Source organism: Pelodiscus sinensis, chromosome 29 (assembly GCF_052426305.1).
Source record: "Pelodiscus sinensis isolate ZL-2025 chromosome 29, ASM5242630v1, whole genome shotgun sequence".
Classification (NCBI taxonomy): Eukaryota; Metazoa; Chordata; order Testudines; family Trionychidae; genus Pelodiscus; species Pelodiscus sinensis.
The window spans coordinates 7,616,211-7,643,533 of NC_143080.1; the positions used below are offsets into that span (position 1 = coordinate 7,616,211).

Consider the following 27,323-nt stretch of genomic DNA (forward strand, 5'->3'; position numbering starts at 1 on the left):
TCAGGAAGTAAAACCATGTGTCTCTCGCTATTTCTGTCCCGCTGGTGGAGGAATGTACTGGGGAGATGCCAAAGTATTTGGGGATGTAATATCAAGGCTGTTGAGCTACCGAGGGGCTTAAATGGTGCGGCGAACACAAGACTCAGAAAGCCAGAAAGAGGTGGGGAAAATATCAAATCCAACACAGCACGCAGGCACCTGCAAATAATACCATTAGTGCAATGGGGCAGGTTTAAGTAACATATGTGCTGACGTGCTTAGCTCAGAGGCAGGCAAAATGCTGGTAGCTCCCTCTAGGGCAGTATGTGACCCTGGCTAGGGAAGGAGACTTTGCGCGATGCCCCCGCCCCCAGGCCAATCGTCACAGCTCCCATTGGTTGGAGCGGTACATGGAGGGAGCCTCCAGCTGTTTTGAGTGGCCTGGGACTGCGGCAGGCAGGGAGCCTGTTTCGAGGGCCCTGTTGGGCTGTAGGCCAGGAGCTGGCTAAGGTTAGTGCCTCTCAACCATTGCTTTCCTCCGGTACCCCACCCTCTCCAACTCCCCAACTCCCAGGTCACCACCCCCTCCTGCCTTAGGTCACCACCTAAACTATCTGCATCCCCCTTCATCCCAGTCTCAACTCCCTCCCAGACCCTGCACCCCCCACACTCCTCCCCAAATTCTAATTCTGCACCCCTACCCTCTCCTGGGCCCTGCACCCCAATTCCCTGCCCAGTTCACAACCCCTTTCCTTCACCCAAACTCTCTCTCAGACCCCCCACCCTCTCCTGTATCCCAATCCCCTACCCCAGGCTCCCTTCTGCACCCACCCTCCATCCCTGACCCCATACCCTGTCCACAGAAAAGCGTGGCCCTTGACCACTTACCAAAACCTTGGAGTGGCCCCCGTGAAAAATCATCGCCCACCCCTGACTTAGCTGGATCAGGGCCTCTCTTCACAGAATCCTTTGGCTTTTCCTCCACCAATAAGTCATTGTCCTGGTAGCTGAGGCTGGCGGGGCATGGACATGAAGTGCGGAGTAGCAGCGCTCTCCCCCGGAAGGTCCGTGCTATCAGTCTGGACTGTGGGAGAGATGGTCAAACAATGGAATTTCTGCCCCCAGGAAAAACTGTCTTGACTCGGAATGAAGCTGTGCAGTCTCTGACTGTTTTCCGAAATGAAACCACCTTAGCAAAGCCTTTCACTGAACCCTAATTGTTCTGAATATAATAATCTACACGTTGAAATGACAAAGTCAAAATGGAGCATTTTTGCCTCGAACTTCCTGCAGTAATTGGGAACCAAAATGGATGTGCTCCTGCAAAAGCCCTAGATGTAATCAAATCAGTGTTTTCGGATGGAAACCTGTGTAGCAGGAAAAATTGGGACCAGCCGTAGTTGTGGGTGAGGGTGACACACAGCCGGTGAGGTTTTATGTCTCTAGGAACTAGCTAACACAAGTTACGCCTCATCCATCATCCTAGCTACTTTGCTCACTGGCTAGTTGTGTCTTTCTGGATTCCTTGGTGTTCCCACAACCAGCTCTGGGCTTGCTCCCAATCCTCTCCTTATGCACAGAGCAGCCCTCCTGAAATCGCCCGTAAGGCTGTGTGACGGCGCGTTGGGGGTCCCTCGTCTCCTGCACCCCGAAATGGCACAAACAGACTCCACCAGCCAGTAGAATTGAGGGTGGTTTATTGCTCCTCCAGCACAGCGCAGCACAGATGTAATCTGGTTACAGGAACTGGGGCTAAGAGGCCTCAGTGCCCCCTTTGAGATGGGGGGATCCCAGCCCCCTCCCCAGTTCCTTCTCCCCTGCTTTCCAGCCAGGAACTCACTCCCTCTCCTCCAGCCCTGGCCCCCAGCCAGGGCAGCATTCCACCTTCCTTTGTTCCTCTCCATGGGGGTCAGCTGGCCAAACCAGTTGGGATACCCTCTTTGCATAGTGACTCATCGCTTGTCTGCTCGGTGGTGCTACAGACAGCAGCCAGAGAGTTAGTAGGTTACTCCCCACTACGTCACAGGCTGCTACCCTCCAACATCTCCGTAAGGCCCAGCTCTGCTGTGACACAACAGAGTACTCACCCGGAGATGCTTAGCCACGTGGCACTGGCTGTTTGATGTTGGTTTATATTTTTTTAAATCCATCCCCTAAGGATTCAGTTTGTGCACATTCGCGGCTTACCTGGGTTGAATCCTGTGTCCCTCCCCACCCCTTCCTACCGTTTGTAATACTCATTTTTTGCACTTTGCCTTAAATTGCGTCCAGACCTTTCAACTTGCTGTGCGTAGGCAGATCCCCACGCATGCCCCGTGGGCTAAAGGCGAGGCCGGGCAGGACTGAGCAGTTAGAATGTGAGCTCTTTGGGGAAAGGGCGTCAAGATCCTGGGAGCGAGGCTTAGAGAGGGGTCAAACCTGGGGCTGAGAGCATCAGAGGCATAACATAAAAAACTCCATGAATGTATCTAGTTGGTAGCCATGTTCTAGCCTGGGGCTGATTCTAAGGATCTGAGTCAGGTTTCAGGGTCCATCCAACTCAGGAGCAAAGTCCACATCAAGCAGAGGTCACAGCCAGGACCCCAGGGGCAGGGCTGTTTGTGACACCTACAGGAAACCCTCACTGTTACCTGGACACTTTCTGGAAAGCCCCTTGGGTTTATATAGGGAAGGGAGCCAATTGGGGCCAAGAAGCTGCTGCCTGTCCGATCCCATGAGGCGGGACTTCCCCTAGTCCAGTGGCCTCCAACCTTTTTAAGCACGAGATCACTTTTTGAATTTAAGTGCAATCCAGGATCTACCTCAAACCCAAACACCCTGGCCCCGCCTCCTTCCTGCTCCTTCTCCAAGCCCCGCCCTGCTTACTCCATCCTCCCTCCCCCATCCTCACTCACTTTTATCAGGCGGGGCGCAAGAGTTTTGGGTACAGGAGAGGTTCAGGACTGGGGCCAAGGTTTGGAATGCAGGCTCCAGCTGGGCATCGCTTACCCCAGGTGGCTTCTGGGTGGTTGTGGGGCAAGGGGCTAAGGCAGGCTCACCCCTCCTCCCACAGATGGGGAGCAATTCCAAGGCAGAGGCTAGAAGTTGCACAGCAGTGCTTTAGAGGGGCAGATGAAGTGCCTGCACTTGACAGCCTCCCAGCCAAACCTCTCAGGATCACCCGTCAAAGGCTCCAAGATCCACCAGTAGATCCCCATCTACTGGTTGGTGACCACTGCCCTAGTCTATGTCCACAGGGGATGCAGTGCAGCACGATCGCCTTACAGCTGCCGCTAGGTGGCAGCATGGAGGCGGCTGCTACTCAGCAGCTGGACGGTTTTGGGTTTGAGACCTGCCAGACTTTGCACTGGGACGGCCTCCCACCGCTGGAGAAACCATTGGCAGCCGGGAGTGTGTGCAGCGTGTGCGCCATCTGTCACGCCCAGCGTGGGATTTCACTGTGTCTCTGCTCCCCGCAGACCACTGACACCCCAAGGGCGGGCTGGCGAATAGACAGCATGTGCGTTTTGCTCTGCCAAATGGGAGATGGCACCAAATGGGACCCAGGCAGCGGGTGGGACCTTGCAGAATTCCCACAGCGGCTGAAGTCCCCTACCTGGGCTGGAAGAGCAGCGCAGGGAGGGAATTGGGAAACCCGCCTGCTTCACCACTGGGTCAATTCAGCAAGGGCTGGGCTAGATTCTTTATTGCTGGCTATGTCTCAGTCAAAGTTGGACGGGTTTCTGTCGAGAGCCGCTCTGGCTCCAACCAGAATTGATTCAGGGCAGTCCAGGAGCTGGGGTCTGTGGGAAGTCAGGGTAAATGCTCACAAGATGGCCCGCCTTCTGGCCTTTTAAGCTGTGTGCAGCCGTGTCACAGGGCTGCCAGGAGAGCCCCACCTCTCCCTCTCTGGCTTGTACTAATGCCAGGGGTGATGGGGCATGAGGCAACACCCCTCAGCTGAAAGGAACAGCCTGGATTCCAGCTGCCACCGGGCTGGCTGTCAATTTCCCTCTAATCTTTTCCATCCTATACAGATTTGTTCCTACCTATGTGCGGAATAAATTGGTTTGTGCATTGAGGCATGTGTGTTTGTGCACCACCAGCAGAAGCAAAAACCTAGCTATGGGCGTGCAGGTAATCAGCACAAGCCCGCAGCTTACAGGGAATACTGCTGGCGGTGTTCTATGCCTTCCAGCTCCCGGCCCCCAGGGGCGGACTGGCCCAGTGGGATACCAGGAATTTCCCAGTGGGCCGTCTTCCTAAGGGCCAGGTGGTGGCTGCTGGCGGAGGAGGGGGATTTGTGATGCCACAGCCCCGCACTTTAAATTCCCTGGTGCCATGCGCCGGCCGAATACAGAACACTGTGGGGCCGAGGGAGCACATGCGCGACATGCTCAAATGCCGAGCAACAGGTGAGAGGGGAGACGCCCGGGCGTGGCGTGACATCACGGCCCGGGACTTTAAAACCGCCCGGCCCAGCACTGCACTGTGCAGCCCAGCTCCAGGTCCGGCACGTGGTCTGGTCTGGAGCCCTGGAAGCAGCTGGGGCCCGATCGCAGACTCCAGTCCTGCCAACTGGAAGGCAGAAGCCAGGAAGGGGAGGGAAAGGGGAAAAAATAGGGGGAAGCGGTGGGAGAGGAAGGGGCTTGTGCTAGGAGATGACAATGCCCCGGGTTTGGGCTCCCCCTGGAGCGCGCACCCCACCCCCCAGAAAGCTGCGCAAGCTGCATTTGTGTGCGCACCCTCCCCGGACAAAAAGGTGGGGAGGAGGCAAAAACTGTTTTGCTTGGGGTGGCAAAAAACCTAGAGCTGGCCCTGGATGCAGGGAAAGGGGGAGGGGCATGCAGGGGTGACGTCAAAAAGGGGAGGAGCATGCAGGGGTGATGTCAAAAAGGGGAGGAGCATGCAGGGGTGATGTCATGGGGAGGGCCGTTCTCAACCCATTTCCCGGGCCTATTTTGATTGCCAGTCTGCCCCTGCCCGCCCCCCACTAAATATTCTTCCAGTGCCCCAGCCAGGATGTGAGGGTGTCGGGGAGCCTGGCAGGGATCCCTGGGGGCTGAGCTGTCATTGTGCAAAGGAGCCATCGCCCGTTCTGCAAGGCGCAGGCCGGTTTGAGGGACCGCTGAAGGCAGAGTGCTGGAGAGCTTTGGGCACTGACAGCTCCTTTGATCATCCCAGAGAAGAGCAGCGGACGCCTTCCCCGGCTTTGCCTCCCCCTCCCTGCCCTCGGCACATCATTTATTCATGAAAAATGAACACGCTTTGAGCAATAACAAATGGGCCCCACCAGCCCATTCATAACCTCCCTGCCAGCACATTTCTATTTCCACGTCCTCCGAGTCGCTGTGATCTTCGTTGTCTCTATTTTTGCAGCGTTTTGTGACAGCCTCTCGTTGACAAATTAAAGTTTGCCATTAGGTAAATCTTTCCGCGAGATATTAGCACAGAAAGAGCCCTGCCCCTTTCAATAACTCCACCATTTAAAATCAGTGCACGTAATGTATAGACGTGTGGTCCATACATAGCGAGTAATGCCCCTGCACCGGAGAGCAGAAATGACCAAACTCTCTGCGGAAGGCTGTGGATGCGCCGAGCCAACCTGTGAATCTACCTGGAGGTAGAAGCCCCAGGGATAAATGGTCAGTAGATCAGCCGGCTCTCTTGGAAGATAAGACTTGATGCGCTTGCTTCAATAACGCAGAGTTTTAGAGCTGGTTAACACGTGTACTTCAAAACATGGTTTTCAGTGAAAACACGGCTTTTGGGTCATGGTGGGAAAGGTCTGCTTTTGACAATACTTTGGAGGTAGGACGACGAAGTGACCAAAAACATTGGCAACTGAAATGAAAGTAAACAAAACCGAGGGTTTTTTTTAAAGAAAATATTTAATGAAAAAAAGATTGAATTGTTGAAAACGTTGATGGGAACAAAACATGTTCACCCACCATCTCTGCTCCTGAGTAAGGGCTCCATGTCGGGGCAACACAGGGGGAACAGTGGTAGATGTGCGGGAACTGTCTTTATCTCTGGGATACTTTCCAAGTCCTTTGGTAGCAGTTCTTTAGTGTTGGTATTATCTGCATTATGATAGGAACCCAGGCCCCATCAGGCTGCATAAACATAACCCAAGGACACATCCTGCTCCAAAGAACTGACAGTTCTCATTGGATGTGCTCTACAGAAAGAACCTCTCCCTTGTACCATACAAAGGTACTTTCAATGAAAGCCAGGTCACCACAGCATCAAGGACTCAAATTCTGTGGGAATTTGCATATCTTCTTTCGAAAGTGAAAGTAGTTTAGACGGGGCTTTTTTCGTGACCTCCCCTTTGTCGAAAAGCCGCGTAAACCTCATTTTTTGAGGAAAAGCGGCCTTTCAACAAGGGGAGGGGATTCGCCGAAAAAGCCGTGCCTAAACTACTTTCACTTTCGAAAGCTCTGCCTTCGAAAGTGCGATCGGAAGAAGAGATGCACATTCCCGGGGAATCTGCATATCCTCTTTCGACTGCTCTGCATAGTCTAATGAGCCCAAAGGGTGAAATACAGCCCAGTGCACATGGCCCAGACATCACGACTCCTCCCACACCAGCCTGACTTAATTAGCTTCATTGGCGCTGGTTCTACAGTTGACAGCTTTTGCGGTTATATATACCTTGGATTCTGTGATTTCCAGTCCAACTCATCAGATGAAGTGGGTTTTACCCACGAAAGCTCATGACCTAACAAATGTGTTAGTCTCTAAGGTGCCATTGGCCTACCCGTTGCTTTTAAAGTTTCAGACTAACACAGCTAGTAGGGATGTAAAAAGTCAGTTCAATAGGTAACCGGGTAACTGCTCAGTTACGTGTGCTGTGGCTGTCGTATAAAACTTAAACAGAGCCCACAGCAAAGCTTCCATAGGAGCAGGGCTGCCAGCCCCCGCCAGCCTTGCTCCGAGGGAGGAAGCTTCACTGTCGCAGCATTGACTCTGCTCCTGGGGAACCAGCGTGTAACCTGCAGTGGAGGGTTGGGGGAGAGTGGGCCAGATGGGCCACGGACAGGGATCAGCCCCCCTGCCTGCGGTGGGCCCCTCAGGGCTGGAGCAGCCCCCTTCCCAGGGGTACTTGGTCCTGCTGTGAAGGCAGGGGACTGGACTCGATGACCTTTCAAGGTCCCTTCCAGTTCTAGGAGATAGGCAATCTCCATTCATTTATTTTTAGCCCCTGCGGTGAACATTCTGGTAAGCATTCCCTGCTTAGAGTTCCGCTTACTGGTTAACTGGTTAACCTTTCACATCCCTAACAGCTGCCCCTCTGAGACGCCTCCCATTTGGTTTATTGGCGACCCTCCTCCCACATAACCAAGCCCTGCTTTGCAAATATCCGTGAAAACTTTTTTTTCACAAGTACTCACACAGGTGATGCAAAGTGCAATTTCACCAGGATCCCGCTCGTGACCTGCAGATAAGAGACTGGCAAAAAGGTGCAAAGATCCAGTGACGCATGCAGGCTCAGGTCTGGTTTTCTGATTTTAGCGCTGGAAATACCTCAGTGTCCGTTCATGCTTTCCTTATAGCAAGCACCCCGACGTACAATTGTTTTCAGAGGAGCTCTGAGAGGTGCCAAAGACTTCTCCAGAGAGATAGCTACAACCATCTGGCTAGCTCGGAGCCAAAAAAAAAAAAAAAAAGACCTGACAGCCCAGCCGTCATTTCTCGCTGTTGAATAAGTTTCCAAAAGATTAGTTGCTGGCGGATTGTTATTACTGGGTTAGCTTACTGCCAGATGTACAGGACAATGCACAGGGGCCAGTAGCCACAGACAGGGCCGGACCGAGCTATTCCGGTGCCCCGGACAGACAGATTGCACCCCGGGTTGGGGGAAGGGTGCACCCCGGTGCGTGGGAGAGGGCGCACGGAGCTGGCAGCGGCAGGACGCACGGTCCCGGCCCGGATACCGCCGTTGGCGTGCAGCCCAGGGCCCTGTGGCCGCGGGGGAAGGATGCTGCTGGCTGGCACTGCGGGGGTTAACGCGGTCCGTGCCCCAGGCGGCCACTGCAGGGTGGCCGCTGGGAGCTGCTGCAGCCCACAATCCGGGAGCTGGGCACACGGCGCCTGATGGCAGCTATAAGGGGCACCACGCACCCCTTACAACTGCCATCAGATGCCCCCCATCGGTTGGCGCCCCGGGCAGCTGCCTGGCTAGCCCATGCCTTTATCCGGCCCTGGCCACAGCCCGGGAGAAACAACGCCGCCACTGACTGATGAGATGCATTATTGGCACTGGGGAAAAGCCATGATGATTATCTGCAAAGTACTTAACCCGCCCACAGTGCACTGTCGATACTAGTTCATGATGAACGGAGGGGTCCTCTGAGCCACCCATTACAGATTCATGGAAAGAGCTGTCAGCCCCAATCCTGCGGGAGCAGCGCCCCCTTGACGTGAGTGGGGGCCATGGGGGGGCCTGGACAGGGATCAGGATCAGGACCGGGGCTGTGCCAGCGGCGTCTCTGCTAACGCTCGCCAGAGGCCGACAGAACCAGGTAGGCTGGATTCTAAACAAGTCTAGCCAGGCTCTGGGCCTGCCATGGAGCTGCATACCCATAAACACGGGGGCAAATTGTGGCAGGGCAGCTGCTTTCAGGGGCTCCTTTTCCTACCCATGTAGGAAAGGGATCTAGGGGTCATAGTGGACCACAAGTTGAATATGAGTCAACAGTGTGATGCTGTTGCAAAAAAAGCAAATATGATTCTAGGTTGTATCAACAGGTGTGTTGTAAGCAAAACTCGTGAAGTCATTCTGCCGCTCTACTCTGCACTAGTTAGGCCTCAGCTGGAGTACTGTGTCCAGTTCTGGGCGCCACATTTCAAGAAAGATGTGGAGAAATTGGAAAGGGTACAGAGAAGAGCGACAAGAATGATTAAAGGTTTAGAGAACATGACCTATGAAGCCAGGCTTCATGAACTGGGCTTGTTTAGTTTGGAAAAAAGAAGATTAAGGGGGGACATGATAGCGGTTTTCAAATATCTAAAAGGGTGTCACAAGGAGGAAGGCGAAAATTTGTTCCTCTTGGTTTCTGAGGACAGGACAAGGAGTAATGGGCTTAAAGTGCAGCAGGGGAGGTTTAGATTGGACATTAGGAAAAAATTCCTAACTGTCAGGGTGGTCAAATATTGGAATAAATTGCCAAGGGAGGTGGTGGAATCTCCCTCTCTGGAGATATTTAAGAACAGGTTAGATAGACATCTGTCAGGGATGGTGTAGATGGAGCTTGGTCCTGCCTTGAGGGCGGAGGGCTGGACTCGATGACCTCTTGAGGTCCCTTCCAGTCCTATTATTCTATGATTCTATGTGTACAGAGACTGCCTCAATCGGGTGCCACGCCTGGCCAAGGCCTCGGCCAGGAGCTATCGGAGTAGACCCCTGTCCGGTCAAACGCGCCTGCTTGCCGAGAAATTAAATAAACCCCAAAAAGCAAATGGGGGTGGGGGAATGAATTGCAAGCCCCCCCAGGAAGCAGAGGTGCATGCTCCCCCTGGTGGCTGTAGGGCAGCACTGAGAGGGAGGGGGTGTAAGTCAGTGCATTTGGTGAAGGGCTGAGAAGTCTCCTGCATCCTCTGATAAAGTTCACTTCAGCCCATAGGTGCTGGATCTAGGGGGGCTGCTGCACCCCCAGCTTGAAGGGGCTCCCTCCAAGGTTCTCTCGGGTGCCCCGCTCTTTAGCCCTCCCTCAGCCTGTCCCTGGCCTGACCCAAACACCCCAGGCTGGGCCAGCGAGCCAGGCGCCAAGCGGAACAAGAGGCAACGTGCGTTAAGGGCTGAAATGCAGCTGTGCAGAACCCGCACTGCTGGGCCCAGCCCCCCGGGAGCTCTGCCCTGTGGGGAAGGGGGCTGAGCTGGGATGGGGTCGGGGCAGGGATGGGCTGGGGGTTGGGGTGAGTTGGGAAGTGGGATGAGTTGGGGCTTCTGAGGGGGAATGAGAAGAGGGGCTGGTGGGCTTGGAGGGGAAGGGCTGAACTGGGAGACTTGAGGGAGGAAGGGCTGAGCTGGGCTTTGGGGGCAGGGTGAGTAGAAGGGCTCGGAGGGGAGAGTAGAAGGGCTCTGCTGGGGGGGCTGAGAGAAAGACTGAGCTGGGAGGTGAGGGGGGGGGAAGGGCTGAGCTGGGGGCTCAGTGGGGGGAAGAGCTGAGCTGGGGGCTCACAGGGGGGAAGAGCTGAACTAGGGGCTCAGAGGGGCGAGGGGGAGGGTTGCCAGGTGTCTGGTTTTGAACCGGACAGTCCAGTATTTGAGCTTTCTGTTCTGGAAACAAATTGAGAAAATAGAAATGTCCGGTATTTTCTAAATCAGATGTAATGTCGATTGTGATGTCATGTCAAGTGTGTCCGGTATTTTTGTTGAAACCATCTGGCAACCCTAGGGAGGGCTGAGCTGGGGATCGCAGGGGGGAAGGGTTGAACTGGGGGCTTGGAGGAGGGAAGGGCTGAGCTGTGGGTCCAAGGGGGGAAGAGCTGAGCTGGGAATCACAGAGTGGAGGGCTGAGGGGGAGGTCACAGAGGGAGGGTTGAACTGGGGGCTCAGAGGGGGGAAAGGCTGAGCTGAGGGTCCCAGGGGGAAGGGCTAAGTTGGGAGTCACGGGGGAGGGGCTGAGCTGGGGGTCACAGCGGGGAGGGCTGAGTAGGGGGCTCAGTGGGGGGGAAGGCTGAGTTGGGGGTCACGGGGGGAGGGCTGAGCTGGGGGCTCAGTGGGGGGAAGGCTGAGTTGGGGGGTCACGGGGGGGAGGGCTGAGTTGGGGGCTCAGTGGGGGGGAAGGCTGAGTTGGGGGTCACGGGGGGAGGGCTGAGTTGGGGGTCACAGGGGGGAAGGCTGAGTTGGGGGGTCAGTGGGGGGGGGAAGATGTTGGGGGTCACAGGGGGAGAGCTGAGTTGGGGGGTCACGGGGGGGAGGGCTGAGTTGGGGGTCACGGGGGGAGGGCTGAGTTGGGGGGTCAGTGGGGGGGAGGGCTGAGTTGGGGGTCACGGGGGGAGGGCTGAGTTGGGGGGGTCACAGGGGGAGGACTGAGTTGGGGGCTCAGTGGGGGGGGGGGGGGAATGTTGGGGGTCACAGGGGGAGAGCTGAGTTGGGGGGTCACGGGGGGGAGGGCTGAGTTGGGGGTCATGGGGGGAGGGCTGTGGGGGCTTAGCGGAGGCAGCGTCGCCCCCGCCCCCTCTCACGGACCCTTCTGCTCCCCGGCCCAGAGGCGGGGGCGGGCGGGGCTGGGGGCGGGGCGGCGGCTGCGGCTCCGCGCCTGGTTGGTGCCGTGGGGAGCCGGGGGCGCGGCCGCGCGTGGGCTGGTCCCGGCTAAAGCGGCCCGGGCGCCGGGCGCAGGGTCCGGAGCGGAGTCGGGCGCTGCGATGCGGGGCGCGTAGCGGCACCATGGAGAGCGGGGCCCGCTGCAAGATCGTGGTGGTGGGAGACACCCAGTGCGGCAAGACGGCCCTGCTGCACGTCTTCGCCAAGGACTGCTACCCCGAGGTGCGGCCGGCAGCGGGGGGATGTGGGGGCGCGGCTGGGGGAGCTGGGGGTGCGGCTGGGGGATGTGGGGTGCAGCTGGGCTCTGGGGGAGGGATCTAGGTGCCTCTGAGTGCGGAAAGGGTCCGGGTTTTTACGACGGGGGGCGGGGGGTGAAAGGGGGCTGGTGTGTGGGTCGGGGAGCTGGGAGGGGTGTGGTGGGGGCTGAAGGGGGCAGGGAGTCCAGGATGGGGGTGCAGCCAGGGATCTGGGATTCTGGTCTGAGGGCTGGAAGGAGGATTTGGGGGTGCGACCGGGGAACAGGAGTCCAGGTGAGGGCTTGGGGTGCCTCTGAGTGCTGAAAGGGTCTGGGCTTTCCGTACGGTGGGGGGTGAAGGGGGGCTGGTGTGTGAGTGGGGGAGATGGGAGGGATGGGCTGGGGGTGTGGTGGTGGGCTGCAGGGGTCCAGGATGGGGTTGCAGCCAGGGAGCTGGGATTCTGGGCTGGGGGGCTGGAAGGAGGATTTGGAGGTGCAGCCAGGGTAGCCGGAGTCCAGATGAGGGATTTGGGGTGTCTCTGAGTGCCGAAGAGGTCTGGGCTGTGGGTGCGGTGTGGGATGAAAGAGGGCTGGGACGTGGCCTGGGAAGCTGGGGGGATGGGCTGGGGTGCAGAATAAAGGGTGGCTGGGAGAACTGGCTGTCCGTCTGAAGGATTTGGGGTTGCAGCTGGGGGAGTTGGTGGTCCAGGTGCAGGATTTGGGGGTGCAGCTGGGGGTAAGGGCTGGGTGTGTGTTGGGATGCGGAGGGGAGCAGTGAGCCCAGAATGTGGGTGTGGCCGGGGGAGTTGGGATTCTGGGCTGGGGGTGCAGTTGGGGGAGCTTGGTGTCCGGGTGGAGGATTTGGGGGTGCGGCCATGGCCAGGGGTGATGGGTGTCGGGGTGAAACTGGGAGAGCTGGGTGTCGGGGTGGAGGATTTGGGGGTGCGGGTGGGGGAGCTGGGTGTTGGGATGGAGGATTTGGGCAGGGGGCAGCTGAGGGAGCTGGGTGTAAGGGCTGGAGGTGCCGCTGGATGTGGCCAAGGGTCTGTCCTGGCGGGTTACAGATCCGCTCTGCTCCCCGGGACTGCCCGTGCGGCCGCGGCTGACCCTGACTTGCCCCATCCCCTCCCCTAGAACTATGTCCCCACCGTGTTCGAGAACTACACGGCGAGCTTCGAGATTGACAAGCAGCGCATCGAGCTCAACATGTGGGACACCTCAGGTGAGGGGCCAGACAGGCTGGCGGGGACGCAGGGTGGGTTTTGTGGCTTGGCTGGTAAAAGTTCATGTCAATGTTGCAACTCGGGGTCAGTAGCCAGGACTCGCCCCCAGTTCCCTGCTGCCTGCTGGAAGCCTGGAACCCCCCTCCCTCGCCCCCACCTGTTGGGTCCCCCAGCTCTCTTCAGTCCCTCTCCGCTCTGTCCCTTCCCCACTTAGTTCCCCGCCCAGCTTTGCCGACCCCCCTGTTCCCCAACCAGGGTTCGACAGCTGCTCCCAGGAGGAAGCTGCCTGATCGGCTGGCCTGGGGGGACGGCATTCTGCCCACACCAGACCGTGGCAGAGCTGTGTCCTTTTCCCACCACGGGAATCCTGGGGCTGCCTCTTGCCTAGCTGGGTGATGTGTCTTAATGTCAGGCAGCAGAATTAGTGACCCCTGCAGGCTGTAGGCGGGACAGAGCAATGGGGTATGTGTGTGTGTGGGGGGGGGAGCGCTGGTGTTTTTGTTGTTTCCTGCAAGTTGCCTTGTAAGACCCATGGAAGTTGGCCCTCTGAACTGACAACTGTGTTGGGGGGGGGGGGGGGGGCTGGGCTCTTGGCTCCTTTGCCCTCTTCCCTGCCCCCAGAGGTGCAGGAACAATTTTTACAGTGGGAGTGCTGACCGCCACTCAACTAAACTGTACAGCCTGCATATACTGGAAACCACTTCAAGCCAGGGGGTGCTGCAGCACCCTCTCTGCACCCCTCATTTCAGCACCTAGTCTTGCCCCTCATGGCCAGTCAGGATCATGCCCTTCACTGTATTACAAGGGCAGGGCTGGCCCACAACATTTTGGCACCTAAGGCGGGGAGCTCAAATGACACCCCCATGCTCCCTCGCTTGGGCCAAAACTTTGCCAGGTCTCAATTCTGCCTTCTCCCTGTTCTACTCCTCTCCTGGTGCTGCTCTGCTACCTACATATGCACCAGCAGCAGACACAATTTTCTACACTCTGGGTTCTAGTGTCTCTCCCCCCCCGCCCTCCCCAGTCTGGCACCTGAGGCGGCCGCCTCAGTTCATCTCATGGTAAGGCCAGCCCTGTACAAGGGGCTAGTCCCTGACGGTGAGAAACTCCATTTCCATCTCCCTTCACCAAACCCAACCCCGTCGAGCTGACGCAACAGGGCGCAGCTGCCTGTAAGGGTGGGATTTTTTGCTAAATTTGTGCTGTTTTCTTCAGTCCATGTCGCCCGGGTTTGTCCTGTTTCTGCTTCAGCTCTGGGAGCCATTCCTGACAGCGAACCTCAATTTTCCTTGTTTATATCCCCCTTGTACCAGGCTGGGATGAATCTTTCCCCTCCGTGGCGTGTGCCCCCATCCCATAAGGCTGTTCTCCTTTCCCTGTGTGCCGCGGTGGCCTCGTTCGGCATGCTGGGGTGTGCTCGTGACGACTGGCTTTCCAGCTAATGCCTATTTGTTTCCTGGAACTTGCCCGGCTGGTTTAGAAATGAAATACCCTTCGCTGCATTCTGGGGTAGTGTCTGTGTCTTCCCGGCACTGCGCCATGCTTCACCGCACCCTCCCGCAAGCCCACTTGTTCCTCCCCATCTGGCCCAACACGAAGATACGAAATGATACAGCAGCCCCTTAGTACAACTTCTGTTGCACCAGACAGATTTTTAGCTGGCACTAAGGCAGTCTCCCAGAAGTGCTGCTGTACGTACAGCGGCTGTGTGCGTTCCGTGCCTTTCCTGGTTTAGTTGTGTAATGAGTACCATTGTGTGGTAATAAAACCAGTTCTTAGATGCAAGGTGAGGCTGGCCAGGAAAGGGAGACACAAGCTCTCAAGACTGGAGACCTCACCTTGCTGAGGAATGTGCTGCGGGAAGGTTTTTTATCTCATGTCTCTCTTCCCCTTGACAAAGGGTGTTGTGTGTTTGTTTTGTCTGTGCCTTCTGCTGAGATCCGAAATGCTGCTTCCCTGCACCACAGAGAGCCGGAGTCCACACACATGGTTTATTTGTAGCAGTGCTGATAAAAATGCTGCCATTTAGCAAACCATTTTGCATGACCCTTTAAATTTACTTTTGGAAACCTTCTTGGACTCCTGATGCAGCCGAGAGCCAGGACAGCTCTAGAGACGTGCGGGAGAGGTTTAGCTAGGCTCGTGTTTATTTTTTCTAACCTATGCCTGTCGGATTCAGAATGGGAAGGGAGGGTGCAGGTCATACGAAACCTGGCATCTGAATTCCCGCGCTCCTGCATGTTTAAATCTCACCCTTGCCGTATAGTTTAATTGATAGGATTAGCACAGTCGCTCTGCCCTGGTGGAAAGAGCAGCTGTGGAATCCTTCTCACTGGAAGTTTCCTGGCCTGGAAGAAGTGTGCACTGCCAAAAAAAAGTCCCTCTGTCTTGAGAGAAATAGAGGGTCTTTGCCTTTTCAAGAGGAATAGCTGCAGTGAACTGCTTGGCAGGGCTGCTGCTGGAGATATTAAAACAATGGATGTGCCCATGAAGTAGAAAGGTCTTTATTTCAAACAAGACTTCAGCTCGCAGTGTTTACCTAGTGGCAGAAACTGTGGAGACTGAATACACAAAGCAATCATTCAGCTTTGGGAAATGATTGGCCTGGTTTGTCTGTATAAAGTCCTTCCAGACACCCAGGGACAATAGTCCAGTAAAAGTTACACAGCTAAAGGTTTTGGGCCTATTCACAGCGGGATTACTACCTGGGATAAACCCAGTATAGTGCGGCAGGAAATCAGCCAGAGAATGAGGTGGGAGCCGAAAATCCTGTCTTGACCATGGCTTCCCCGCCACCTCCCGTGCATAGTGAGTTTTGTTATCTAGAATAATTGCCTCGGATTTGCTGGCGGGAGTTTCTGAACGGTAGAACCTCGAGGCCTGTCCCCACCAGCTTTGGGGGTAGGGTGTGAATGGCCCTGCGGTGGATGTCTGCCTCTCGGAGTTTAAACCGTCGGCTTTTGAGTGAATGGTAGCCGGTTTGATGTATCCTGTGGGTTTTTTAGGACTTTTCCCGGGCTTTAATCTATCAAAGTTTTTTTTTTTTTAAATTAAAATGGCACGAGGAAATGGCTTTAGAGCTATGTACATGTATTATGAACCCGCCTCGCACTCTGCGACACTCAGTTTTACCCTTTCAGCTAATATTTATCTCCCTTTTCCCTTTGCTGCAAAGGGACTTGGATTCTTCCTCGCGCCTTCTCCTTTCCGAAACACATAAGCCCTTTCTAAGTGGGTTCTTGCGGCGAGAGGTCACTAGGTAGCTTCCTGGACACAGTCCCTTCTTGCAGCTTTAATCGGAAATACACAAGAGCCGGTTATTCAGTAAGTGGGCCTGCTGGGCAGCACGCACCAATTTCTCCCTGTAACCAAACTGATATTTTTAGCCGTAGACTGCGAGCTGCTGTCGAATTCCCACTTCCCCTTGGAGACACTTGTCACCAGAAGCTTTGAGTAAAATAACTTTCACACAATAGCAAGTGGAAGCAGCTGAGCTGATGGGATCGGGAGCCGCTAATTGCCTTGCCGGTGGAGAGCTGCAGCCAGTGGGATGTTTTTCTTTGGACCGGGGGCTACCTGCTGCCCCTTTTCACTGGAGTATTGTTCCCACTAAATTCCATCCTCGGCTGGAGGGGAGGGATGTCTGGGTAGCTCTTCCTTTCCTCCTTTTGAGACTTTGCTTCATATTTTTCTCCTGGTAACTGAAGCTGGCGTCCTGGGCTTCCACCCTCCTGGAGTTTGTAAGGAGACCTGAGCGAGGGAGCTGCCTTGCAATTTTTTCCCCTTTGCAATTAGGTAGTTGGACCACCCCATGCGGCCCCATGTCCAGTAATGGGCACTGGCCTAGGAGTCCTTGGGTTGGAAAACTCCCTCTCTTGGAGCTAAAGGCAGCCGCAGTTTGTTGGGCCGTACAAGAGGCTTCTCGAGGATTGTGCTCCAAATAGGGATCTTGTCCTCAGCTCCTGGGAGCAGCGGCCTGGGGCGAAGGGAGCCAGGCGATATGGGCAGAGAGCTGGTTAATGCTGGCTGATCAGGCTCGACTTGCCCCTTTCGCGAAGTGGCAAATGCAGGCTTTGCCACTAGCGGCGGGCAAGGGAACAGGTAAATCTAATGGGGGGCTTGCTGTCCGTGGGGGAATGGCAGCGGGGGGTTACCCAGTTCACCCCAAGTCATACGGCCGACTTGGAGTTCCTTTGGAAAACCTTTTAACCCGGAATGCGCCATTGAGGTTTTCATAGCTGGCAGCAGGGGAGTCTGGCTTAGCCGGCAATTCCGGGCCCCCTGGAGCCTTCACCGAGAGTGAAGCCTCCCGTGATGGCGAGGGCCGTGCCAGCGGGTTGTGCCCCGTTCCCAGGAATTTCGCTCCGGGCCTGAGTGCTCAGCCATTCGTAGGGCAATGAAGGGAACAAGAGAGCGGTTCAGGTCCCCTCCCCTGCAGAGGTGGGTCGTGCACGTCGGTCCTACACCCAGGCCCAGCATGAGAGAGGAATCGGGTCGGGGCGCAGCAGGGATGTCCGCCCCCCCCGCCCCAGCTTTGGTATGTGCCCTTTTGAAAACCACAGGTGATGTCTCTGTGTGAAAGGAGATAGGGACAGCCCACCTGTCAGTCCGGAGAAGGGGAGGGAGGGGGACCTTTGGGCACAGCTGTGCAGGGCCCAGGACTCCAGTGGGCAGCTGGGGGCTCTCCTAGCATGGTCTTGCCAGGGAGAGATTGCTTTGCTGCCCTTCCACCTGGCAGCGCCTGCGTTCCGATCTGGCATGATCCGGCCCACTCCCTGACTGAGTCTGCACCGGCCTGACGTACCGGTTGCACGGAGCAACCCTCCCATTTGCCTTGTGTCCTGGTGGAGTTATTTACCGCCCCACCACCGGGAGTGGGGGCAGAGAGAGAACCTAGCCTGCTGTGAAAAGGGCTGGGTAGGCGAGTGACCCCTACTGACATGTTTGCCAAGAGGAGGCTGATGACTTTTCTGAGCGGCTCTTCCCTCCGGGGTTGCTGGCTGGCCACGGGCTGGGGTTGGGCAGGTTGGCTGTTCTTGGGCGGCGGTGGGAGGCTGCCTTTTGTGAAGCCCTGGGAGTCGGCGGCTGGTCTTTCCGGGCCAGTGGCCTGTGGAGTTCTGCGTTCTATGGGAACGGCGGGTGGGTTCAGCAAATCCATCTGCCATCAGCTTTGCCCGCTTCCTGGGGACCTCGCTCTGCAGCCGAACCTTGAAAGGGGTCGACCCAGAGTTTGCAAAGAGAAGGCTCCTTTTGCTCACTCCCTGCGGCTCTCCGCTGTGTTTACTGCCGCTGGCTCGCACCTGGGGGTATGTCTACACTACCCCGCTAGTTCGAACTAGCGGGGTAATGTATGCATACCGCACTTGCTAATGAAGCCCGGGATTTGAATTTCCCGGGCTTCATTAGCATAAGGGCGGAGCCGCCATTTTTAAATCCCCGCTGCTTCGAACCCCGTGTAGCGCGGCTACACGGGGCTCGAACTAGGTAGTTCGGACTAGGGTCCTATTCCGAACTACCGTTACTCCTCGTGAAACGAGGTGTACCGGTAGTTCGGAATAGGCACCCTAGTCCGAACTACCTAGTTCGAGCCCCGTGTAGCCGCGCTACACGGGGTTCGAAGCAGCGGGGATTTAAAAATGGCGGCTCCCCGCTTATGCTAATGAAGCCCGGGAAATTCAAATCCCGGGCTTCATTAGCAAGTGCGGTATGCATACATTACCCTCCTAGTTCGAACTAGGAGGGTAGTGTAGACATACCCAGAGTGACTTTCTCTTTCCTGGCTCTGGCGGTAGCGGCCCGCCCCCGGCGCCCCCTCTTTTGCTCCGGTTCCTAGATTTGGAGAAATAGCCTTAGATGACACACGGGTCGGGAACCACTCTCTGAGGCTGTAGGACAAGCAGCAAATCAGTGGGGTTGTCTCTGTGAAAGGAGATGGGGACAGCCCACCTGTCCGTCCGGAGCAGGGGAGTGTTTTGCTGGAGGGAGTGGGACCTTTGGGAACCGCTGTGCAGGGCCAAGGACTCCAGTGGGGAGCTGGGGGGCTCTCCTAGCATTGTATTGCCAGGGAGAGATGGCCGGTCTGGGCTTTAATCCCCGCCTCTGGTGTTCTCCCCTCGGAAAGGGCAGGAAGCGAGCCAAGTCATCTGCTGCCTCCTTTGTGCGGCGGAGGTCAGTCGCTGCAGCCGAAGCTTCTACCGGTGCAGACGGCCGGCGCCCGTGGGCAGCTGCGCTCGCATCCTCCAGCGCCCCCCTCGTGGAGACGGGCAAAGCTGTCGTTCGCACCGAGGCGGCTGATCCTTGCTTGGAAGCCAGGCCCGCCTTGCCGACGGGAGGGGTAGCTATGCCAACGGTGGATCCCGGCCCGACTGCCTTCCATTCGCTCCGATTCAGCCCCTCTGGGCAGGAAGGCTGCACCTGTCTGTGCTGAGAAGAAAGGGACCCAGAATTCCCCGCCGTAGGAGGGACAGTGGGAGCTGTATTGTAGCTAGGGCTTTGGGGCTACCTCCACCTCTCTTGGAGGCCTGCTGCTCCCCGGGCTTGGGTGTTTTAAGCTGTGCCGTCTGCCTGTGCGGCTGCTCCGGCAAGGGCTTGCGGGCCGTGTTTGCCTCGGTGGTTGTGCTTTCAGGACAGAATAACCCAGTGAATCGGAAATTCTCCCCCTCCCCCTCTTCCCTTCTCATTCAGCTGCCTCGGTGTGGTCTGGAGTGTGGGAACCCACAGCTTCTGATCACAAATCCCTCGTCCGTGCGAGCTCTTGAGGAATGTTGATGAGCTTACGGCACTGAATAGGGTTGGGGTTTAAGGGGGGGGCCCTCGCCGTGGATTCTTGGAGCTTTCCCGTTCCCAAGGTCCCAGGGCAAGTGGCGGCAGGATCGCCACCGCCGCTTCCCTTAGTCCACGGGAAAGGGCAAACGTGGGCCTGGGAAGAGTTCGGGGGCCACTTGCTCCGAGGCAGAGAAGTGTGGTGCTGCCCTTTCATCCCAGAATAACTTCCAGTGCCCCCCGCCAACATGCCAATGACAAATAAGTTAAGCGTAAAAATATGTGCAGCCGGGTCACATTCTCAGGCGGGCCGATAACCCAGCGGGCAGCAGTTTAAGGAGTTGCAGGGTTCGCAACAGGAATGCCACTGCTGGAAATAGATTTCCTGTGTGCTTGGGAAGAGGCTAGCAGAGTCTGATTTCCCTGCACAGGGACGTCCCGGGGGGCGTTTAGCAGGACAGGGCGTACATGGGGTTGGAGCAGCTCTGGGCAGCAGGGCTGCGAAGTGCGGGGAGGGTGAGAGGGAGCTGAGATTTGGGGTGCTGCGTGGCACAACAGTGAAGGTTTTCAGCCAAGCAGTGTAGTTCTGGCTTCCTGGTTCCATGGGGTAGGGGCAGGGCGTGGCTGTCTGCAGCGACAGGTGTTTCTCCACCTCGCCGGCAGGCTAACCTTCCTATAGGCCTGTAAAGTCTGCGGAGATTTTCTGGTGGACGGGCGTGGAGAGATGGGAGGGGGACCCGGCTGGGGAGCGAGAGGCGGGTGTTAAAGAGTGATGGATTCATCGCTCTCCGACACACGCTTCCCATGGGCCCTTGTTCCAGTCACTTGTTCTTTCTTGGACACAGGAGAGAATAACGTTCCCTTTCTCCAGCTCTGTGTCCCTTCTTGTTGGACTGCGAGTGCTTTGGGGCAGGGACTGTCTCTTCCTCCACCCACCTGCAGCACCCGATCGGTTAGCGGCGCATACGCAGCCGTACAAGTAACGAAGGGGGAGGGGAGGCTTCCTGTCAGGGCAAGCGCCATAAACAGCCCTGCAGAAAGCCCTCGGGGGCAGTAAGTTCCCTCAGAATCCAGCCCTGCGGGGCGGGAGCAGCCAGACCCGTAACCAGAATCCCACGTTTTTTCCCTGCCAGACATACGTGTAAAGGACAGCCTGGTCCGTGGAAGCGGGAACGGCGGGAAATGCCAGAGTCCTGATTCAGGAGCGGGATGGGCAGGGCGGAGGGGGGCTGTGGCTCGCACAAGTAAAGCTTGTTCGGAATGAGCTGGGACGGCGCGGCACGGCAGGGCCGTTCGGAACGGGGGAGACGCAGCGTTCCTTCAACGCCCGGCCCGCCGGAGAAATCAAGTGCACCAGTCCATGAGCATGGGCGGCGGGGGTCGGCGGGGGTCGGCGGCAGGGCGAGGCGCTGCCTTCCCAAGCAGCCTCTGCCGGCCCTGCCCATGCTACACCAGAACCCCCCCAGGCCCACTCCCCCAGCCTGCTGTTGTGGTGCCAGAGCCCGGGGCAGGCAAGTCCTCCCAGAGCTGGGACCACTCTGGCCGTCCAGCGCTGGGGCTGGCAGCTCGGCTGCGGGAGGGTATTGCTGGTCAGGGATGCAGACAGCAGGGCCCCAGCCCTGTGCCATGCCTGCTGGGCAGTTCTCCAGACACTCAGACCTGGGCTGCACTGTCTGCTGGCTCTCAGGGGCTCTCAGGCTGGGGATGCTACCATGGGGCAAGGAAGGGCCAAGGGCCAGCAGCTAGGGTTGCCCGGACAGTCCGGTGATTGCGTCTTCTGTCCAGTAAAGAAACCCAATTTTTCTCGGCTGGGAGTATGGGAAGGTGAGGGATTTATTTATTTATTTATTTGTTCGACCAATTTTTTTCCGGACATGTTCGGGATTTTCAGGACGGGCCAGCAGCAGCCACAGTAGGGGGAGAGACCTGGGCTCCGGGGGGCGGGGCTGAGTGGGGGCTTGCCTCCCCAAACTTTGGAGTCGCCCACCACCCACGTTTATGAGCTCCAGCCCTTCGGGAAGGAGACGCCCCCGTGCTCTTGGCCAGCCTGCCAGCTCTTTGCCGCTCGAAGCGTGGGGCATCCCCACTGGTGGGGAGCTAATTGCATGCGCTTGGCTGGTCCCAAAGACCTTTCCCCGGGATACCCAGTGCTGAGGGAACCGGCGGACTCGCAATTTTGGTGCCTTGCTGTAATGCAGGGACTGGGCTAGGAGATGCGTGGGACAACCTGGAAGGTGCTCGTGGTGCCTACAGCCCCTGGCTTCTGGGTGTGTCGCATCCGGAGACTTTTCTTGTTCTTTCGCCTGCTTCCTCCAGCGGGATTCCAGCTGAAGGAGCGGAGCTGCTTGTTAGCTGGGGTAACACTGGGGCCAGTTCTAGTCACTGTGAGAACTCCCCACCGGAGTCACCAGCCCGGCGGCCAGAGACCACTTCGCCCTGCGTGTTCCCTCTGGAGATGCCAGTTCTCACGGGCCCCGGGCCAGTCTCCATTCCCTTCCTGCATGGAGCAACGTCACAGCTGCCATGGGGGTCAAAGATCTGCCTGTGCTTGGCCCAGGGCTTCCGCTGATGGGGCTGGTCCCGGCTTCCCTAAACCAGGCGTGATCTGGAATCGCCCTCTCTGCCCAACCCCTCCTGCTGATGTGCAGCAAAGCTCCCCTTACGGACCGTCTGGAGTGCCTCCTGCCTGCCGTGCCGGGGTTTGCAGCTTGGCACCAGCTCCCCGACTCTTGCCTCGACTGGGGGATTCCTCTGCCAATAACAACACGAGCTGGACTTCCTGTGAGCGACAGCTGTTCAGTAACGAGGCCTGGCGAGAGGCCCAGAAACGCCCCCTCCCCAAAGTGGGAAAATTCCGCTCCCCCGACCCCCCTTTTTCCTGGTCACGGCCATTTGGAAAACCCACCAGCCGGGTTTGTAATGTACTTGTTGGCTTTTTCTAATGCTCAGCACCAGACCTGGGAGCGGAGGTTAATTGTCTGAGTTGATAAGCTGTTGTCTGCGTCCTGCTCTTTCCAGATGGTCCCTTATTCTGCCTGGTGTTCGCAGACTTCGGGGTTACAGCAACGTCTCAGGAGCAGCGGCTGTGTCCTGCCAGGCACGAACCTCAGCTCAGGCTCTTGGGGCTTTAGGCTGTCGAATCGCCTCCCCTCGGTCCCAGCAGGGTGGCCAATATGTTATTAAAAAAACAACACACGGACGGCCAAACTTTTTTATGGCCACATTCTCACGGGATATAAGATGGCTCCAGAGGACAGAAGTGAACCATAGTCCACATGCATGTAGACATAATCCTATTCCTATTACAGTCCCCCAGGCCCTCCTTCCACCCTGGGAAGGGACACCCGGGAGTCACTTGCCAGGTTGGGACCAGGGACTGCCACAGGAGACCGCCCCACTGTGACTTACCAGCAAAGAGCCTACATAAAGAATGGCCAGACTGGGTCAGACCAAAGGTCCATCTAACCCAGTGTCCTGTCTTCCGACAGTGGCCAATGCCAGGTGCCCCAGAGGGAACGAATAGAACAGGCAGCCATGGAGTGATCCATCTCTTATCGCACATTCCCAGCTTCTGGCAAACAGAGGCGAGGGACACCATTCCTACCCATTCCGGCTAGTAGCCATTGATGGACCTGATTTCCATGAATGTATTGAGTTGTTTTTTAAACCCTGGCCTTCACAACATCCTCTGGCAGGGAGTTCCACAGGTTGTGCGTTGTATGAAGAAGAAGGCTGCTATGCCTGGCTCGCTGTTTCCGCTTTCTCCCAGCCATGACAGGGGTGTGTACTGCATCCCCTCGCCCTCCCCAATAGTTGCTGCTGTGCTGATGCTAGTAGTGCCAAAGAAGAGTGCAAAGCTGGAGGCAGAGAAGAGCAGCCTCCGCCTGCCAGCAGCAGGTCAAAGGAAGCCCCCGGTGGGAGAATTCCCCTCTCCACCCCTGCCCTGGGAATCATAGGCCCCCTGGAGCTGCCCCAGTGATGCAGTGCTCACTCTGGGGCTAAGGGAGAGGGACTCTCCAGATGCACTGCAAAGCTTGTTGGTGTTTTTTTTTTTTTTGCTGGAATCTAAATGGTTTTATGGATTGTACGGACCGCTCCGATTTTAGCTCTTTTATATGGACTGTCTGAGAATTTACTGATGGGTGGCAGCCTTGGTTCCCTCTGAGCACTGGCCCAAAGGTGGCTGAATTGATCCTGTGAAGCGCTAATTTTCGGCAGAGCCAACTGGGGTGTCCTGGGGCCAAATTCCTTCGAAAGTCACTGAGCGTCCTGTCTCCGGGTGGAAAACTTTGTTCACGGAGGAGTCTCAAGAAGCGTTGCGAAATGCTTCTGCTTTCTGTAGTATTGCATCCAGTTGTGCCCCATGCCCCCGTTGCGGAACGGATGTGGACGCATCGGCGGGAGTCCTTCGGAGGGCAACAAAAATGAATCCAGGGCTGGAGCACATGACATATGAGAGGCTGAGGGACTTGGGCTTGTTTAGTCCATAGAAGAGAAGAGTGAGGGGGGATTTGAGAGCAGCCTGCAACTACTTGAAGGAGGTTTCCAAAGAGGATGGAGAGAGGCTGTTCTCAGGGGTGACGGATGCCAGAACAAGGAGTAATGGTCTCAAGTTGCAGTGGGGGAGGTCTAGGTTGGATATTAGGAAAAACTATTTCCCTAGGAGGGTGGTGAAGCCCTGGGATGGGTTCCCTAGGGAGGGGGTGGAATCTCCATCCCTAGAGGTTTCTAAGTCCCGGCTTGACCAAGCCCTGGCTGGGATGGTTGAGTTGGGGTTGGTCCTGCTTTGGGCAGGGGGCTGGACTCGACGACTCCTGAGATCTATCCCAGCCCTGGGATTCTATGAGCAGGTGCACGTTGGGAGCATCCTGCCAGTTGGGTTGTGCTGGGGATGGCGCCGTGAGGAAGGGGTTGGCTGCAGTGGGGTTTCTTTGTGTTGCATGGTTGCTTTTAGCAAGGCCAGGGTGCCCGGAGCCACAGCTCGGCGTCTTCCTGCTTCTTTGAAGTGGCATTAAAGGACTCCGAGGGGGACAGCAAGATGTGGCGAAGGGCTTTGCGATCGCTGGGTGAGATGGGTCGTGGTACAAGCGTCGTGGTACAAGCGTTCCTTTTCAGCGGCAGACGTGGAATCGCCTCCAGCTGCCCCCGGGGAGCGGAGCGGAGACTGGGGTATCCTTGCTTCTATTCTCCTTAGTTTCATAAGCTCCATTTTTCCTTTGGTGCTGTTGATCTTTCTCTTTAATAGTAATGGCTTCTACTTGTTGCTAGGCATGGGCGGCCGGTATGCTAGGCAAGGGGAGGCTTTGCCTTCCCAAACTGCCAGCTTGGCCCCGCCCACACTCTGCCTGCAGAACGCCGGGGGCGGGGAGGGAGTGTTGCTGCCCCTGAGCACCCATCCTCCCTGTGCTCCGGGCTGGAGAGGCAGGGGCTACACACCCTCCCTCCTCATGGTGCTGTATGTGTGTGTGGGGGGAGCAGCTTGACTCTTGTGGGGGGCGGGGCCTGGGCAGAAAGGGGCGGGGCTGGGGTTTTCCTCGCCCATACCGCTAGGGATATGAATTGTTAACCAATGCACTAGAGCAGCCCCCTGCCCGTGGCGGCCCCCTTTCCGCCCCCATTTCATCGGCTAACCGATGAACCAGGATTCCCCATCCCTGCGCGTTGCTGCATTGTGCCCCTTGTGTTGCTCACATCCCTGCTCTGGATTCTGGGCCGTGCTTTTGAGCTGCTCCGCCGTCGTGCTCTCCCACTTAGCAGAGCCTCGCTTGCGGGCTCACTGGGATTTGCCACCCGAATTCTTTCCGGCCTGCCTCCGCCACGTCTCGCCCTTCCAGCCTGCACCGTGCCACTGCTTGCAACGTGCCGCTTCTCACTGCGCTATCCACCCGCTCGGTCCCATGTGCAGCTAGCCAGGGGTCAGGGAGCCTTGACCTCGCTTTGTGCCCGGCTGAGCGGGGGCCAGGAGGGCATCGGACAATCTGCTCAGCAGTCTGCCTGCAAATCAATTGACAAGAAATTCCTCCGACTTTCATTCAGGGGGAACGGGGCTGGTTTCAGATTGGGAGAACAAAGCCGGTCTCTCTGAGCCAGCGGCAGCTCAGAGCATCTCCCTTACTCGACTGCGCCTGCTGTATTAAACGCTGCGGTAGCTCATTCCTTGGCCTCCGCTTATCTTGCCCCTCAGTGGTGCATTTAAATATTCTATCTGTCATAGTCCAGAGATGTTGAGCCGGTTGTCTTTAAAAGCTGCCGTTTCTCTGTCGCTTACTGATTTTGCTGTCTGTAGGGCAGGGACCCTGCCTATCCGCACGGTCACATGGCTGGTGCATATAAATCAGAGTTTCTTTGTGAAGCTTTTATGAAATGGGAGTCTACAGAGCCCCGGTTGGCAATGGGCCTCTGTTTTGGGGTTGTGAAGGCACAAAGTGCCATTCCTATGGCTCGCACAGGGTGGCCTTTCCACTGGGACGTGCTGCATGGAAACAGGTGTCTTCCTGAGTGTTCTTGCAAGTCTGGAAGATGTATCGGAAGGAATTCCAGAGCATGGGAAAGGACAAAGCTCCAAGTCTGGACTGTTGGCAAAACTGGTAGCTGAATGGTTTCTTCTCGGGCCAGCCCTTGATGTAAAGGATCACAGGGGATTTGCTTGGAGTCCTGTAGTTGTTCGCAGGAGCTGCACACACCTGGAGCTACGTCTACACTGGCACCCTTTTCCAGAAATGCTTAAAACGGAAAACTTTTCCGTTATAAGCATTTTTGGAAAAAGCGCGTCTACATTGGCAGGATGCTTTTCCGGAAAAGCACTTTTCCCGGAAAAGCGTCCGTGCCAATGTAGACGCGCTTTTCCGCAAATAGCCCCGATCGCCATTTTCGCGATTGGGGCTTTTTTGCGGAAAAGAAATCTGGGCTGTCTACACTGGCCCTTTTCCAGAACAGTTTTCCAGAAAAGGACTTTTGCCTGAACGGGAGCAGCATAGTTTTTCCGGAAAAATACTGACGATTTGACATTAGTTCATCAGTGCTTTTCCGGAAATTCAAGGGGCCAGTGTAGACAGCTGGCAAGTTATTCCGGAAAAGTGGCTGATTTTCCGGAATAAGTGGCCAGTGTAGACACAGCCCTGGTAGCGTAGTGGTTAGCACAGTTGCCTCCCACATGGCTGTTTTTGGTTTAATTCCCATCTAATGTGGGTTCCTGCTTGCTTCTTCCTTTACTTTTGCTCTGCTCTGCGCTGATTAGGCCTAAACTGGAGTCTTGTGTCCAGTTCTGGGCACCACATTTCAAGAAAGAGGTGGGGAAATTGGAGAGGGTCTAGAGAAGGGCAACACAAATGATGAAAGGTCTAGAGAACATGAGCTATGGGGGAAGACTGAAAGAACTGGGCTTGTTTAGTCTGGGAAAGAGAAGCCTGAGAGGGGACAGGAGAGCAGTTTTTTTTAAGTATCTAAAAGCGTGTTACAAGACAGAAGGAGAAAAATTATTCTCCTTGACCTTTGATTGGACAAGAAGCAATGGGCTTAAACTGCAGCCAAGGAGGTTTTGGTTGGGTATTAGGAAAAACTTCCTGTCAGGGTGGTTAAACACCGGACTAACTTGCCTAGGGAGGTTGTGGAGTCTCCATCTCTGGAGATATTTCAGAGCAGGTTGGAGAGGCATCTATCACAGATGGTCTAGACGGTGCTTGGTCCTGCTGTGAGGGCAGGGGACTGGACTTGATGACCTCTCGAGGTCCCTTCCAGTTCTAGTGTTCTAGGATTCTATGTTCTCTGTGGGGCCAGGCTGGTGAGGCTAGTGGCAGGATCCTGTGACACGTTCGCTGCCTGTAAATGCCAACTGGATCTTTTGTGGACAAATATCAACCTCCCCCTCTCC

General features: G+C 56.5%; 1 protein-coding gene across 1 annotated transcript in view; it reads left to right on the top strand.

Moving 5' to 3' along the window:
* Positions 1 to 11,158: 11,158 nt before the first annotated feature.
* The window catches only part of RND2 (Rho family GTPase 2), a 40,635-nt gene continuing 24,470 nt past the window's right edge, over positions 11,159 to 27,323 (top strand). The window contains exons 1-2 of the mRNA XM_075911249.2: positions 11,159 to 11,455; positions 12,603 to 12,690. Coding sequence (XP_075767364.1) covers positions 11,357 to 11,455; positions 12,603 to 12,690 — 187 coding nt within the window. The 5' untranslated portion in view covers positions 11,159 to 11,356. The remainder of the gene's footprint in view (positions 11,456 to 12,602; positions 12,691 to 27,323) is intronic.